We start from the raw sequence: 17,445 nt of genomic DNA on the forward strand, positions 1-17,445 counted from the left end.
CGGCGTCTGGGTTCACTTGCTAAGCCCACCTGGAGGGTTGGGCTGGTCTTCGGTTGTGTTGTTCACGAGGACGTCTATTAGAGTCTGTTCAAGTTCAGGTGTAGTGTAGTTCGCTGCTCTGGTTCCTACCTGGTCGCATTGGGGATTTGGCGACTAATCCCTTAGTTGCTCAAGTCCAGTAAGTTTAGTTGGGTCTGACGAGCGCGGGGTTTCGTGTGTTTCTTGTACTGTCGCACCGTCCCTGCGAGTGTTCACCCGTCGTTGTCCTAGCCAGTCATGACGCTATTATTTAATTAAATAATTAAGATAAATACCACATACATGTAATGTAAGTTGATCAAGCCAAACTATCTGAAATTCAGTTCCTTTGCATGAGGTATTTTTCTGAGGAATAAAAAAACAGCCAGTATAAAATATTTTATATTTCTTTTTTTTTCTTTTTATATTTCTTACATTTCTGTTGACCATCAATTTCTGTTAGATCCATGGGCTTGTTCATTCTATACACAACACAATCACTGTCATTGTGTCTGTACTCAAATAAAATCATTTGTAAAATTTGACATATTTTACAAATTTCTTAACTTTGTTATTTTTGAGGGATTTATTAACGTGTTTGAAAATTGTGTCGCCACTGGCAACTGGAGTGTGATTCGCCCTCTCATCCTTCTTAAGGCTAACTCTCAGCTTTCGTATTGGTTTCTGGCATCAATTTGCAATCTGGGCGTGTCCTCTCCTCTTAACTTACCCTTGGTCAATGAATTCACTGTACCCCAAAGCCCAAGCTCATTCTTCTAAGGTGATCTGGAATTTTTACTGCTGTCATTTTCTCACAACCGATCCAATAGTCCTTAGGGAGATCAAATATTACTTTGTAGGCTTTCCCAAAGTGTGCTTACCTAGCTTCTCTCTTATTTACACATTTCCAATGGTACGTTAACTAAAGGGGTCCTTTATCAAGAATATATGAACTTTTTCATAAGTAATAGTCAATTGCAAGTTGCAAGTGCCTTGATGAGTGACGTGGCTTTCCTTCTGAGATTAACAGCGCTTTTACCAAGCCCCTTTATAGTCGAGAGCGCGCCTCTGGTGGTCAATTACAGGACTACCCTCCCAAAACACAACAGAATAAAACACAACAGAGAAACAGATGAGTGTTATGCTTCCTGTCACATAAGAATGTGTAACTGTAAGACGGAAGGAAATATGAGAATCAGGGCTAGAATTTATGTTGCTTCTACTTTGAGCTAGAAGATGAGGCCTTTCTTGATAAATGGAGTTAGGACTGAGACACATGACTGAGTTACCCTGAGGAGATGAAGTGAAGAATGAGCTTTAAGCATGTTCCACCTCTAAATTTTCAGTAATTCTGCATTTACTAGTAACAGAGTACATTCCACATACTGAAGACAACGTCTCCAAACAGGAATTTTCACATGCAAAAAACAGCTTACTTGGCATGTCAATGTGCCAGACTTTATACTCACAAAAAGAAAATAATGGTAAGGTCAACAATGGAAAATACATTTTCTTAATCATTTTTATACACTTACTCTGTTCGTCATTTCACATTCAATAATCTGTTCGTTCCAATTATTTAATGTCAGCAACTGACATATTAACACATACATTTGATGATGCTGATGAAGTGAATTAGAATGATGCATTTTGATAGTATGTCAAATTAAATAACTTTACTGGTGTCCTAATCTAAAAGAACCCATTCAGTGTTTATTTTTTCTACAGTCTTGTAAAGAAAATAACAAATTACAAATAAACATTTAAACTGGGGACCAGTTTAATTAACATGTTATGAATTACATTAAGTGTGTTCCTGTTAAGTCTATTTAATACACAACTTTAGCCTTTACCTCAAAGAAGCTGTTTTAACTGTCTTTAACGTTTTATTCAGAATGTTTATCTGAACCAGTTTTAAAACTTTCAAGTTGATGATAACTTTGACTTGTGGTCTAGACAGCCCACACAAATCAAAAGTATATCAATGTAAGGCTGCTATCATTAGTTTCCAATTATGTGTTTTATGTGTATTTTCTATACTTCTTTTGTTTACCATTCATTGTAATTATTATATTCTACATAACATCTGTCTAGACATTTGATTTTTTGTTTGTCTATAACTGATTATTTATATGATAAATAATAGAGTATGATAATTATAGAGTTATTGCTCCTTTAAAGTAAATGGACAGTGCTTGTTTTAATATCTACCTTTCACTTTTAAACACCCTTTTCCTAAAAAAAAAGTCATTTAATTATACTTGTTTAGTATAAAACAAAACAATGGCCCTGACACTATATGTAAAATGAGCTACATTATTAAATAAATGATTAGAAATTATTTATTTCAGATATGTGTTGTATCATGTTGTTGTATTTTATTTACAAACATTAAAAGCTTTGTTATAGTAAAATAAAAAAGAAGGCTAGAATAATAAAAATAAGAGTCATGAAAAACAAAATACACCCTCTTTGAATTCTATGGTTTTTATGGTTGCATCCTTCTCTTATCATAAATAGTTATAAATTATTGATAAAGGTCCCTGAACCACCAAGATTAATCTTCTTCTCAGGTGTGCTGAAATAATCCTGATATAATATATAAACTAATATAATTATAGTAGAGATGGTAATGAGAGTACCAAATAGTTAAGAGCCCAATGTAGTTGTTAGGCAGATAGCAGTGGCAGGAGAGGGTTGCTGTTCTTATGCAGGTGCAGGTGATCTTAGCGGTCAGCCTTCCATTAGGTCGGTCAAGCCGGATAAATAGGTAATCATTAACCTAGAAAATGTAAAGAGATCAGAGAATGCTGAGAAGTATCGGAGTATGGCTGATGACTCTGGCAGGTTTGACCATAACAGCCTAATTAAAATAAGAGAGCCTGAAGATAACACACGGGGGCACCCTAAAACACTGGCGTCCATCACATACATGTGGCGGGACGACAGCTCTAGAATCTCAGTTTTCCCTGTGTCCATTAACTCCTAGATCTGCAACATGTATCTAAATGGAAACATTACTCACACACTTTTACTTTTTACAGTTTATCTCTAAATTAATAAATAAATTGATGCTGTGTCTAAATTGTACATAATGGATTTAATATTTAAGATTTGTAAACTTATTTACACTTTGAAAAAGGGATTGCACCCTTGCATCATGTATCATGTCATGGAACCAAGACCAGTTATTAATTTATTAAACCAGGGTTTAAGTGGCCTTGTGAACGGAACTTTAAAAATTTTGGCAATGTACCATTATCTCGTAACCAGTTGTTTTAGCTGCACCCTGAAATGTAGTGGTCATTAATAGCCACATATGACCTTTGACTAAAATTATATATTACATACTTCGTTTACCATAAAAACACAAATGAAGCATCTGTATGTTTATTCATTTGGTAACTTTATTTAGACATGGCTGTGTCCAAGAAGAACTGCGCCATTGGACTCTTACTTCCCACTGGTGATTTAGCGGTACCTCTCAGCCAGACACCAGGCCAAGTTCTGGAGGAACTTGTCTAGGGACACATGAGCTTCAGGAGTGAAATCCCCAGGGAACAACATGCCCACGACCACAATGATGTTGTGAGCCAGGATCTAAGATTAAAGAGAAAACAGAACAGTTTTAGTTCATTTTACTAAACATTTCTACATTACTAACAAAGTTATCCACAACTTCCAGATTTAGATTTATTACAGATACATTAACATTAACATTAAATAACATGTTTTACTATTCCTGCCTGTTTATATATATATATATATAGGCAGTCACAAGTCATTTGGAAGAGATCTACCTTGAAGTTGGAAGGGTCCACTCGCAGCTTGTAAGCATGTAGTTCACTGAGCTGGGACAAAGCTCCAGGGAGGTCTTCAATTTTGCCAACAGCTTCACCAACAGCACCCATGATGGTCTTTCCATGCTTCTTTACTGGAGCAGATCCAGGGCTTACGTCAGCCCAGTGGGAGAAGTAGGTCTTGGTTTGGGGGTACACGGTGAGCATTCTGATGGATACAGTATAGATTAGTCTGGCATTAAGGAAACAATAATAAATAAACAAAAGATCTAAATGAATGTATTGTCTAAAATGCAAGATGAAGTCGAACGTGTTGAAATCTCTGAAGTAGCATTCCTTTCAGTCTACATTAACACTAGATATACAGAGAATGAAATTACCTGCCCAAGGCTTCAGCACCAATGTCATCAGCCTTGGAGGAGATCTTGGCCCAAAGGCCTTTGACCGCAGCAATGTCCTTAGCAGTGAGACTCATCGTTATGTCTTCGTTTCCTCAACTCAGGATGTATTCAGAAATTAAAAGCTCCTGATGAACTTGAACACTTTGACCACCTTTATATTAATCCAGAAACAGACCCACCCAAGCATCTCCTCCAAACCACACCTCTGACAGGCGTTTCAGCTGGTCTCCACCCAGTCTAATCAAAACGGTGCCAATTTTTACACTGAAATAAGATAACGAAAATATTTTTTTTACCCCAACTATAACTTTGTGCTCCCAGATTAATTCTGCTGAATCATGTTTGACCCAGCATTGCTTTAGAACTTTTCTTTATTTTAGAATGAAACTATTTGCTTAGTTTTTTTTTCTGTATATATTAGTTTTAATTAAAAACCTGTGTTAAGTGTTGTGATAAGTGTTGCAATTACACTGCACTCTTAAAAAACAAAGATTCATTGAGTGATGAGAAGAACCACTGTTTGTTTCAAAAAGTCTACAGTTGATGGAAAGTTTATTTACAAAGGTGAAAAGGTTCTTCATACTCACACAACTCATTTACAAACATGTTTCTTTATAGAATCAAAAGTTGATCTCTGGCATCACTCAAAAGTTTTTTGTATCTTTATTTTTAGAAGTGCTCTTTTGAAGTGGCTGCACACGGAATGTTGACTATGTTAGTACACATAATCATAGTTCCTGAAACATGTAGTCTCACAAAAACTTATCTTTATTTATATCATTTGCCGTTGTCCCGATAGGTGTGACTTTCATTAGAAGTTAAGAAGAGTCTGCCAAAATTGCAGCTTTGAAGATCTGACAATAATAAATAACAATAATCAGTATATACATACATTTGAAGTGATAAAATAAGACTGTACTTGTAAACTGGTTCTTTAAGAATCACATTTGGTTCTATAACAGATAAAGCTTTAAAAACGTTGTTATAAAGGTGCTTTACTTATTTACAAACAAATGGCATCACTCAAAGAACCCTTGTAGCACCTTTATTTTGTCAACAAAAATGTGTTCACAATTTTCATTCAGCACAGTTACTTTTATTATTTGGCATCTGCAAGTCTGCAAAATCTATAAGTGCTTGAATTTGCTGTCTGTACACTGAAGGTCGTGTCAAGTTTTCGAGGTGTGACAGTTTAATCTTAATTTCATAGTCTTGATAAGATTGCCAAGAATACATGCCAACATATTTTGTCCAGTCATGTATGCTCTGTGCCCGACAAGAAGTGAGCCAATCAAATTTGCGTGGGCGTGGTCGTAAAAACTCAATAAATTGTCCTGTGTGTCTGTAATGCTCAGGGGATTTCTATTGAACAGCTTCAAGCAAGTAAGTGAAGAGACCCTAAAACGTCAGTATGGTTGAGTGGACAGATGCCGAGCGCAGCGCTATCGCTGGCCTGTGGGGAAAGATCAGTGTTGATGAAATCGGACCTCAGGCTCTATCCAGGTAACTACATGTTTATATTAAACATATTATCTGCATAGTCTTTACATGTGTCTTGGGCATCGCCATTCTTATGTATGACCCAAATGTTCTTAATTTCAGGCTTCTGATCGTGTATCCATGGACCCAAAGGCACTTTGCTGCCTTTGGTAACCTGTCCAGCCCCGCCGCCATCATTGGCAACCCTAAAGTGGCTAATCATGGTAAGGTGGTCATGGGTGGGCTGGAGAGAGCCATCAAGAACATGGACAACATCAAGGCTGCCTACTCTAGTCTGAGTGTGATGCACTCTGAGAAACTGCACGTGGATCCTGACAACTTCAGGGTAGGTTTCAGATCTAGATTCTTAATTGTCCTATAAACATTCCACACAAAATAGTTAACCTTATAACCGTCCATGGATTGCAGTGTGACTTTTACCATATGTGTGATAATTGTCAATTGTCATTTTCCAGCTTCTTGCTGACTGCATCACCGTATGTGTGGCCATGAAGTTTGGACCCAGCGCTTTCACCCCTGATGTGCAGGAGGCCTGGCAGAAGTTCTTGGCTGCCGTTGTGTCTGCTCTGGGAAGGCAGTACCACTAGTGTCATTCTCAATGAATGGGGAAACAGCTAAACACCAATTCAGTGCACAAAGCTGTTGACAAAAATATTATTCAGACAAAATAATAAAGCCATTTTGAATGCACCTTACTGCTTATGTCGTTCATTTAAACATCCATGAATTATTTCACAATCAGTAGCAACACAAATGAGTCACTTAAATCGGTAACTGTATTACATATTTGTATTAACTGCATGGTTAATACAGTTTTTTGTTTTTTACAGGTATGGCTGTAGAAGTATAAACTGTATTGACCTTGTAAAGTGCACATTTAATCACTGCAAACTTACCTGATCCTTAAGGTCTACATCCTGTTTGGGCACCCTGGTAAATTACATATTTTGCCAAATAACCCTGGCAGTCTTTGTAACACCCCCATTGTGAGATATCACAAAGAAAGCAGCTTGAAACACAACATTCTTGTGCTGTCTAATTTTACTGTCATCAGTCCACAGTGTAAAATAACGGGAGTTTGCTTTACCTTTTTGACCACTATACAAGCTGTTTCATCTGAAGGTTTTCACTCACATCTTGTCTTGGCATTACTTTAAACAGCCATTTTAAAGACCCCTCAGTCAGTGAAATTTTTAAACTAGAAGTGCTTTGATATACTTTCATAGCTTATCCCTGGTTTGTAGACATCCATCAATTTCATGTTTAGATTCTAAGTCAACTGCTTAAAAGAGCATAATTGGCAGATAACATTTTCACATTATAGAATGCCATCATTGCTGACTGCTAAACTGCTGACATGCCTAACCAGTCATAACTATACTAATAAGACACCACTACTACAACTACTAACACTAAGTAGAAAAAGATAAAGCAGAAAAAGAGAAAAAGAAAAAAAAACATTTGCATTTCAGTTATTAACACATCAAGTGGAACCAATGAACAGGGTGGGGCCTTCTAAATTTAGATAAGATGTTCTTTCATTCCTTGTCAGTCTTGTCAATTTTGATATACAATATGAAACATGACTTTATTTGTCATTCACGTTAAGTACCCTATAATTTACATCTTAAATTAGCTATGTACTCAATGTAATTTAAGAGTAATATAATCTAATGTAAACTCTCTTGTTATTAAAGATGAAGTAAAAACTATGTATATGCAATTCTAAATAAAATGCAAAAGTAGCAATCCTACATAAAGTGTTACCTGAAATTCCATACTTTCTTATTTTTTTTACAAGGGGATTTTGGGATGTGAAATTAAAAAGATCATATTCTTGCCTGGGAAATGTAAGTAATTTTAAAATTACTTTGAAGTCCAACACTTGATGGTATCATAAGCTAGTAGCAGGACAATAAACCAAGCAATGGATGATAATTGGTATGCCACATGTAAACATCATGAAATGTCAGTCTATACACTTTTCTCAGGAATGACCCTAGAACACAATCAGCCCCTGTATTTCATTTTCAGGTAAAGTGGGACAGTGCTTAAATCTTGACAAGTTCATTCATATGCACTCTTATATACATTCTTAAATATCACTGGGTATAGGTTTTAGCCATGGAAATACTGTATAGCTCTTTGTGCTTATTAAAATTTGGAAAGGTTAAATAGACTCTACCTTTCACAAATAATTATTTGAAAACAGCTACACAGATGTTCTTTGGGGATCCAAAATATTTTTTTATGAGAAATCCAGTTGTTTTCTTGTTTTATGTTGTGCCGGGATAGCGCTTTCTTTCTTTCTTTCTTTATATTTTCTTTTTATATATTCTAATATTTTTAAATTTATTTCCTTGGTTAGCTTAATTTGTCAGTTGAATGGTTGATTACTTATTCATTTATAACACATTTGTAAGGTTGAACTTAGCTATAGTTCACTTTTGTCTCTGAAGGTTATTTGTTTTCTTCATTCTCTAAAGTTTTCCTTCAGTTATGCCGTGCTTTCTTTCTTCTATGAGTTACAGTCCAGCAGTTCTCAGACCAATTTTACATCATTGTTAGTCGAGATGGTACAGAATCGTTCTCTAGGGGATATTTGTCTGTCTATATCTGTCTGTCTGGGTTGATATATTTGTAAAGAACCTTGTTTAAAAGTCCTAAACGTCCACTGTAAAGGTTCTTCGCATTTCATAAATCTATCATGTTATGTATATACCTATGTGTTGTCCAAGACCAAGACAATGACCAAAACACGTTACACATTAAAATCACTTTATTTGTCAAATTTGTTTGCCATTTCTCGGCAGTTAAAGACGGTTAAATGATGTGTACATCAATGATCTCGTTTTCTTTATCTGTATTTATCAGCAAGAGCTGAAGACACGGCTGCGAGGAACTTGTCCACAGCAACGTGCACCTCGGGAGTGAATTCACCAGGAAAATGAATGGCAAGAGTCACTAGGATGTTGTGAGACAAAATCTGAAAAAAAGAAAAAGAATGCCACAATCAGACACAGTTCATCAGCACAAAATTCTCCTTTAGAAAGACCCCTTTTGCCATGACCTACCTTAAAGTTACCGGGGTCCACGCGCAGATTGAAAGCATGAAGATCGCTTAAGGCGCTCAGTCCACCAAGCAGGTCATCAATCTTCTCCACGGCTCCAGAGATCGCTCCCATTACGGTCTTGCCATGCTTCTTTACGTGTTCAGAACCTGGAGAGAGGTCAGGCCAGTGGGAGAAGTACGTTTTGGTCTGAGGGTAGACGACCAGCATTCTGTGAAGAGAAGGTGGATTTGTGAGGAAGCATGGACGCAGTATTTCACCTATTTTGTTAAAATGCAAATATTGTCCATTTAGGTAGAAGCGTGCATCCTTACCTCGCTAGAGCTTCATGGCCAATAGCGTCAGCTTTTCCAGATATTTTAGACCAGAAAGCCTTAACCACGGCCTTGTCCTTAGCTGTCAAACTCATTTTAGTCTTTCCTACTTCTGATTTACAGGAGAAGAACGCCTGTTGTGTTGACAGCGAAGAGTTTTTATAGCACCTTTTGGTGCCACACCCAGCAACGAAACAGGTCAGCATTTCAGGACAGTATGTTCGTGCTATTTGGCTTAATGGCAGAACATTGCCAATCTTTTTTTTAATAGAATGCAAAAAATAATAATAATAAAACACGCACGAACCTTTTAAATATTTTAAAAAGTCGATGTAAATGTGCTCTACCAATTTAAAGGTTCTTCAAAACTAAGAAAATATTTTTTGATAAACCAAAATATTAATTTTGGCTTCGCTTAAACAATTATTTGTAGCACCCTTATTTTGTGTAACGTATAGTGACACATTTTATGTTCTATTCTATATTGAAGACAAACTAACCGATTGTAAAGTATTGTTTATTCCCTTGGGTTGCAATATTTATTTGGTCATCCTTCAATGGTTTCTAAACTCCGACTCTACGACAACTGTCTACAAATTACATTCTTTTAAGGAGCATTCATCAAAACCAGTTCTTCATGAGGTACATGAGAACTGTAGGTCATCTGAGGACAGCAACTCAGAAGTCATGCCAAATTGAAAAAGAAAAGGACATTCTGGGTTATCACATAAAATTGTAGCCAAATTAAAACTTTTAATGGGTGGAACATGTCTGCATTGTAAGATAAAAATTGGCCTCTTCTAAACTTGGTCAGGGTGAATAGAATTATAGCAGAGTCAGATTTTATGTTACTATATGTATCAGCTACATGTGTACAGAATATTGAAACATATTAATACAAAATATTGATTTTTACCAGTATAAGCTAGGTTGGTACAGCTAAGATGATTGGTGCTTTTGATGACCAAACGTGAAAATGATTAGTGGTCTCTCAAAACACAAACAAAACAAACACAAATAAAAACTAAACGTTTTATTAGGTTTTAGATAAGTGTAAGTAATCTGGTAGCCCTCATTTTTTTTAGCTCAATGAATTTATAATCTTACATGAATTATTATTTTTTTTAATACAAAACATCATAAGATATTAGGACAGAGAGATCATTTACTTTTAACTTAATGGTAATCACAATATTATAATATAATATTAACTATTATAATAAAATAATTATAAGCAATAATACATATATATACACATATATTTTAAAAATGTAAAAGGTTTTTATTACATTCTAGTCTATATACATTTTTAAAATTCAGAAGATTTCTCCGTTGATGATCAAAGCAGCAAAGAACCAATCAGTCTCGGTACCAGGCAGGGGGCGGAGATATAAAGGGAATAAAAAGTCCACGTGTCGCTTGCAGCAATTGCTTATTCACTGGAAAACACAAAAAGGTACAGAAGCTGTCAGTATGGTAGAGTGGTCAGATGCTGAACGGAGTGCCATTTCGGGCATTTGGGGCAAAGTGAATGTTGATGAAATCGGACCCCAAGCTTTGGGAAGGTAAAGTGTTGAGTAAACAGTGGTGTTCTCTGGTGTAACATGCTGAGCAATATATACATATAATATTTAATACATTCTTTCTTTGTGTGCTGACAGAGTGCTGATCGTTTACCCATGGACTCAGCGGTATTTCGGATCCTTTGGAGATCTGTCCAGTGCAGCTGCCATCCTAGGGAATCCTAAGGTTGCTGCTCACGGCAAAGTCGTGTTAAATGCTCTGGACAAGGCTGTGAAGAACCTGGACAATATCAAGGGGACGTACTCCAATCTGAGCCAGCTGCACTGTGACAAACTCAACGTGGACCCTGATAACTTCAGGGTAAGTAATGTTCTCAAATTAGAAATCGAATGAAGTAGCCTAAATGCCCCCCGTTGCAACGAATAATTAACGTGGTGTTTTTAATTATATGTATGTGTTATTCTTCACAGTTGCTGGCCGATTGCCTCACCATTGTGGTTGCCACCAAATTCGGAGCCGCCTTCCCTCCCCAGGTTCAGGCTACATGGCAGAAGCTAATGGCAGTCGTTGTTGCCGCTCTCAGCAGCAGATACTTTTAAAGTTTAGCGAAACTGCTTTGAATGACTTTACGTCAGATAATTAAAACAAATAAAGTTTGATTAACCTCCTCTATTATGGTGTGGATTTTTTAAGTAACAGAAACCAGACAATGAAATTAATGAGATGTTTAAAGAACGTTTACTTAGCTCAAATAGTTATGTTTTAAAACTATTGTAAGAAGTAAGAAGATTTTTTTCATGCTATAAAAGAAAACAATTCTACTTATTTTAATATTGACAATAAACACAACAAAATAATAAACGTTGATTCCTTACGTGAAAAATATTAAACTAATAAAAACGTATTACTAAAATGTATTGTACTGTAATGCATAATACATACATTTGCCACACACACACATACACACACATACACACACACACACACAGTAGGAATTTCAGAACAGCAAAGCAAAGAGTATTCTAATGTTTACACTGATAAGCCATAACATCATTATATTATACATTATGAAATTTATTTGTATAACTGTTGTTGTCACAAAGAAGCTTTACACAATCAGTAATCAGTACAAAGACGAGAAATCAACAACATTAAAAGACATGAAAACCTAATACACCCAGTTTGCAGCTACAGCCCACCATGCAGGAGAACCTCCCTCAGAGCTGGAGGAAGAAACCTTGGGAGGAACCAAAACTCACAGGCAGATCCGACACATCCTCCTCTGATCAGAACTATTTATGGATTATTGATAAAAGTTACCTGAACTGCTCAGGTGTGCTACATGGTCTTAATAATAATATAATAATCATGCTGTAGTAGAACTTAATATAGTCATGGCAGTGATGGTCAGAGGAATGAGATGAATGATGGGTAATAGTGGTGATATTAATAGTGGTAGATAGTTAAGAGTCCATTTAGGTTTTAACATGGTAATTTGGCAGGTAGCAGTGGTAGGTGGGTGGCAGCTGGTCTGACACAGGTAGAGGGGACCCCAGCAGGTCGCGCTGGATGAGTGGACGGTCATTTACTGGGAGAAGGTAAAGAGACAGAGTTAGTTCTGATTGGATTTATAGAGATCAGAGAATGTTGAGCAGTATCAGAGTGTGTCTGACAACTCCGGCAGGTCTTACTATAACAGACACGGGAGCTCCCTGAAACGCTAGCGTCCCTCTGCTCCACCGTCCACAAACCTGAGTGATCGCGTGTAAGCAGCGAGACGACAGCTCCAGCATCTCAGTGTACTACAATTACCTGTGTCCTCGAACCCCTGGACCTGCAGCCCTTATCTAAGAAACATTAATTACCAAAAGCTGAACTAAACAGATGAGTTTCAGCCTAGATTTAAAGATTGAGACTGTGTCTGAGTCCCCAACATTATCTGGAAGGTTATTCCAGAGCTGGGGGGCTTTATAAGAAAAGGCTCTTACCCTGCTGAGGGTTTCTGAATTTTGGGAACGCATAAGAGGCAGCTCCCTGAGATCTAAGTGTTCTTGATGGTTCATAATCAGTGATAAGATCTGGCAGGTACTCAGGAGTGAGGCCATGTAGGGCCTTATATATTAATAGAAGAATGTATGTAAATGTAAATACTAGCGGTCCTAGAATTGAGCCTTGTGGAACTCCATATTTTACTTTTGTGTAATTTGAAGATAAATCTTTTATCTTTATGAACTGATAGAGTTCAGTAGATATGATTTGAACCACAATGGAACTGCTCCTGTGATTCCAACCATGTTCTCTAATCTTTTTAGTAGAATAGTGTGATCTACTGTATCAGAGGCTGAACTGAGGTATAGTAGAGCTAATAAAGATACATAGCCTTGATCAGAGGCAGGAAGGAGATGGTGTGTAATCTTCACTGAAGGGCTGTCTCTGTGCTGTGATTGGGTCTGAATCCAGATTGAATTTCTCATACATGTCATTTTTACTCAGGTATAAGCAGAGTTGTTGGGCCACAGCTTTTTCTAATATCTTGGGTACAAATGAAGATAAGATAAGATAAGATAAGATAGTCCTTTATTAGTCCCGCAGTGGGGAAATTCCCAGTGTAACAGCAGAAAGGGATAGCAAGACACTCAGTTACAAAATTTGGATAAATAATTTACACTATATACATAATAATAAAATTAAAAGAGCAATAACAATATTATTTACAGCAAAAGACTCTTAATTGCACATGGGGGGGGGGGGGTATTGCACATAGTATTCCCTGAACATGAACATGTGTGTGTAGTTAAGTGTGTGTGTATGTGGTCCGCTGGGAGCAGTGCTGGTTGTGCAAATGAACATGGGTCTGTGATTAGCCAATACACTAGGATCAAGATCTGGTTTATTTATTAAAGGGTTTATAACTGCTAATTTAAGGGTTTGGGGGACATGCCCTAAGCTAAGGGATGAGTTTACTATTGTTAAAAGAGGTCTGATTATAATAGGGAGTATTTCTTTTAGCATTTCTGAGGGAATTGGGTAAAGTGTATAGTTTGTAGAATTTGCTGAGGAAATGATTTGTTCTAGTTCTGGCTGTGGAAGTGGGTAGAATGCTTCCAACCTTTGTTCTACAACTAAGTTATGTTTTAAAGCAGGTGACATCCTTAAAAAAAATTAAATCAACCCTAGACAAAGTAGTAGCGTTTAAAAGTAAAATGAGGAGGCAGTAAAGGCTCGCACCGTGGTCCAGTGATCATATTCGTACTGATGGATTATTTGTGTGTAAGATCACATTATGTACTCATAAACATGTTTGTATGTGTATTCTGCTATAATGACTATGTCTGAGCCAGTCAGCATTTCTGTACTCAAGATTAGTGTAAATGCCCTTGAGGGGCTAGGCAGAGCCTACTTGGGGTGAATCAGAGGTAGACTGATTGGAAAACACCCAAAATTCTGCAGTAGTGTGATCGTCAGCACAAATGGCCTTGCAGGTGTTAGCACTCTTTTAAGTCGTAAGAACGGCGGATATAAGCGAATACAAAAGTGACAAGATTAAGGGGTAAGGGGCTTCCCATAGTAATATAAGCGGACCCAAATCGTGAAAAATTAAGATAAAAAAATATGCGTGGGGGTAGCCACAGCTAGATAAGGACAGTATATAAGGCCCAAGAGGAGCCCCACTTTTCAGACTGCTTTGGGAGAGTGCTGGCTGTCTCAGGCTAACGCATTACATGTAGTGCCTTAGTCTTTACTTATTTTGTATACTTTATACAGAAATAAAGGTTGCACTCTGCCTTTCTATTGACTACGGAGCTGGATTCTTTTATGCACCATTTCTAAATGCTTATTATCTGATTGGGGGATTTATAGAGAAAAAGAGCCGACAGTACCTTAAAACAAACAGTGCAGAAACTAGAGTGTAAACGGCAGATGACCAAACTAGAGGTGTTCCACTCTGCGTGGAAGGACAGCCTTAGTCAATATAGAAAGGCACTCATTAAAGCTCGCTCAGTGTATCTGGCCTCGCTGATCGAGAAAAACAAAAACAATCCCAGAGTTCTTTTTACTAAAAGCCAGGCAGATACTTAACCCCAGATCCCAACATCTTTAACCAGTCATGTTTTTATGGACTATTTTAATAATAAAATAGAAAATATTAGACAACAAATCCAACCCTGCTTATTAAATCAAACATGGCCGTCACCTGATGTAGCTGCTTTAGAACATAACTTAGTTGTAGAACAAAGGCTGGAAGCCTTCTACCCACTTCCACAGCCTGAACTAGAAAAAATTATATCCTCAGCTAATTGTACAACATGTACACTCGACCCGATTCCCTCTATATTGCTAAAAGAAATACTCCCAATCATAATCAGACCTCTTTAACAATTATAAATTCATCCCTTTGCCTTGGGCATGTACCCCAAACCCTTAAAATAGCAGTTATAAAACCTTTAATCAAGAAACCAAATCTTGATCCTAGCGTATTATCTAATTATAGACCCATCTCCAACTTAACATTCGTATCTAAGATATTAGAAAAAGCTGTGGCCCAACAACTCTGCTTATACCTGAGTAAAAATTACATGTATGAGAAATTCCAGTCTGGATTTAGACTCAATCACAGCACAGAGACAGCCCTAGTGAAGATTACGAATGATCTCCTTCTTGCCTCTGATCAAGGCTACGTATCTTTATTAGTCCTACTAGACCTTAGTGTAGCCTTTGATACAATAGATCATTCTATATTACTAGAAAAATTAGAGAAAATGGTTGGAATCACAGGGACAGCCCTATCATGGTTCAAATCATATCTAACGGGACGCTATCTGTTCATAAAGATCAAAGATTTATCTTCAAACTACGCAGAAGTAAGATATGGAGTTCCGCAAAGCTCAATTTTAGGACCGCTATTATTTACATTATACATGTTACCACTGGGCTCAGCTATAAGCAGACATGACGTTAAATTCCATTTTTATGCAGATGACACACAGCTCTATATTTCAGCCAAACCTGATGATAAATTTAGATTACATAAAATGGAGGACTGTGTAAAGGATATAAAACTCTGGATGTCACATAACTTCCTTCTTCTTAACAGTGACAAAACCCAGGTTCTCCTTTTAGGTCCAAAAGACTCTAGAAATAAACTATCAGACTTATTGTTAGACTTGGCCGATGCTTCCATCATTCCTAGTTTAGCAGCTAAAAATCTTGGCGTCACATTCGACTCAGATTTATCATTTGAGCAACATATAGCTAATATTAGTAGAACAGCCTTTATGCAGCTTAGGAACATCTCCAAACTAAGAGACTCCTTATCTCTACAGGACGCAGAAAAGCTAGTACATGCTTTTATTACCTCAAGGCTAGATTACTGTAATGCACTACTGTCAGGTTGTTCCAGCAGGAACCTCAATAAACTTCAGCTGCTTCAGAACACTGCAGTCAGGGTTCTTACTAAACCTAGAACATCTGACCATATCAGTCCAGTTCTAGCAGTACTTCATTGGCTCCCAGTTAAATCCTGTATTGATTACAAAATTCGTCTATTAACATATAAGGCCCTACATGGTCTCGCTCCTGAATACCTGCGGGATCTTATTACTGATTATGAACCATCAAGACTACTTAGATCTCAGGGTGCTGGCCTCTTACTCGTTCCCAAAATTCAGAAAACCTCAGCAGGGGGAAGAGCCTTTTCTTATAAAGCCCCCCAGCTCTGGAATAACCTTCCAGATAATGTTGGGGACTCAGACACAGTCTCAATCTTTAAATCTAAGCTGAAAACTTATATGTTAAGTTAAGCTTTTGGTAATTAATGTTTCCCCTTAGATAAAGGTTGCAGGTCCAGGGGTTCGTGGACACAGGTAATTGTAGTACACTGAGATGCTGGAGCTGTCGTCGCGCTGCTTACACGCGATCCCTCAGGTTTGTGGACGGTGAAGCAGTTAGATGCAGGCGTTTTCAGGGAGCTCCCGTGTCTGTGTTACCTTCTGGCTCTCTCCTTTTAATTAGGCTGTTATAGCCAGACCTGCCGGAGTCGTCAGACACAATCTGATACTGCTCAACATTCTCTGCCCTTCATAAAATTCCTCTCAGAACTAACTCTCTCTTTTTTTACCTTCTCACAGTAAATGACCACCCAGTCCGACCTGCTGGAAGATTGCCCACTGAGGTCCCCTCTACCTGCGTCAGACCGGCTGCCACCCACCGGTCCAACCAGCAGGCCCCCCACCCACCACCACCCATAGCAGACCAGCGGCTCAGCCGTCTACCATTGCTACCTATTTAATGACCATGTTAAAACCTAAATGGACTCGTAACTATCTGCCACTATTAATATCACCACTATTACCTATCTGTTGTATCTGGTTTGGTAATGTTTATCATTAATGTTTAAATAGTTTTCACCAGAGGAGGATGGGTCGGGTCCCCCTTGTGAGTCTTGGTTCCTCCCAAGGTTTCTTCCTCCAGCTCTGAGGGAGGTTCTCCTTGCCACTGTCGCTGTTGGCTGCTCACTGTGGGTCTTTGATCCTTCATGTCTTACGTTATTTTCTTCTTTCTTCTTTGTCTCTGTCTTTTATTAATCACTATTTATGTAAAGCTGCTTTGTGACGACAACAGTTATACAAGTAAATCTGACTTGACTTGCTTGATTTAATAAGGTGGGTTGGATTTGTTTTGTAATATTTTCTATTTTATTATTCAATGGTTAAAGAAGCTGGAATCTTAGTAATTTTAGTAAGTTTTGAGAAAGTACTAAAAAGTACTCTGGGAATTGTTTTTGTTTTTCTATCTATAAATAATGTTATATCATTTG

General features: G+C 37.5%; 4 protein-coding genes across 4 annotated transcripts; 2 read left to right on the plus strand and 2 right to left on the minus strand.

Annotated features, from left to right (window-relative positions):
- Positions 1-3,403: 3,403 nt before the first annotated feature.
- On the minus strand, positions 3,404-4,351 carry LOC140552355 (hemoglobin subunit alpha-like). The gene is made up of 3 exons (XM_072676575.1): positions 4,199-4,351; positions 3,819-4,026; positions 3,404-3,618 (listed from the first exon to the last, which is right to left on the minus strand). The coding sequence occupies exons 1-3, from the start codon at positions 4,291-4,293 to the stop codon at positions 3,490-3,492; spliced, it is 432 nt and encodes a 143-aa protein (XP_072532676.1). The 5' UTR covers positions 4,294-4,351; the 3' UTR covers positions 3,404-3,489.
- A 1,209-nt stretch (positions 4,352-5,560) lies between these two features.
- On the plus strand, positions 5,561-6,409 carry ba1l (ba1 globin, like). The gene is made up of 3 exons (XM_072676566.1): positions 5,561-5,722; positions 5,822-6,044; positions 6,175-6,409. The coding sequence occupies exons 1-3, from the start codon at positions 5,631-5,633 to the stop codon at positions 6,304-6,306; spliced, it is 447 nt and encodes a 148-aa protein (XP_072532667.1). The 5' UTR covers positions 5,561-5,630; the 3' UTR covers positions 6,307-6,409.
- Positions 6,410-8,480: 2,071 nt separating this feature from the next.
- Positions 8,481-9,240, minus strand: hbaa2 (hemoglobin, alpha adult 2). Its single transcript, XM_072676576.1, has 3 exons — positions 9,105-9,240; positions 8,794-9,001; positions 8,481-8,705 (listed from the first exon to the last, which is right to left on the minus strand). The coding sequence occupies exons 1-3, from the start codon at positions 9,197-9,199 to the stop codon at positions 8,577-8,579; spliced, it is 432 nt and encodes a 143-aa protein (XP_072532677.1). The 5' UTR covers positions 9,200-9,240; the 3' UTR covers positions 8,481-8,576.
- A 1,282-nt stretch (positions 9,241-10,522) lies between these two features.
- On the plus strand, positions 10,523-11,300 carry hbba2 (hemoglobin, beta adult 2). Its single transcript, XM_072676582.1, has 3 exons — positions 10,523-10,669; positions 10,766-10,988; positions 11,099-11,300. Exons 1-3 carry the CDS (start codon positions 10,578-10,580, stop codon positions 11,225-11,227), a joined length of 444 nt encoding a protein of 147 aa, XP_072532683.1. The 5' UTR covers positions 10,523-10,577; the 3' UTR covers positions 11,228-11,300.
- Positions 11,301-17,445: the final 6,145 nt, after the last annotated feature.

Source organism: Salminus brasiliensis, chromosome 3 (genome assembly GCF_030463535.1).
Source record: "Salminus brasiliensis chromosome 3, fSalBra1.hap2, whole genome shotgun sequence".
Classification (NCBI taxonomy): domain Eukaryota; kingdom Metazoa; phylum Chordata; class Actinopteri; order Characiformes; family Bryconidae; genus Salminus; species Salminus brasiliensis.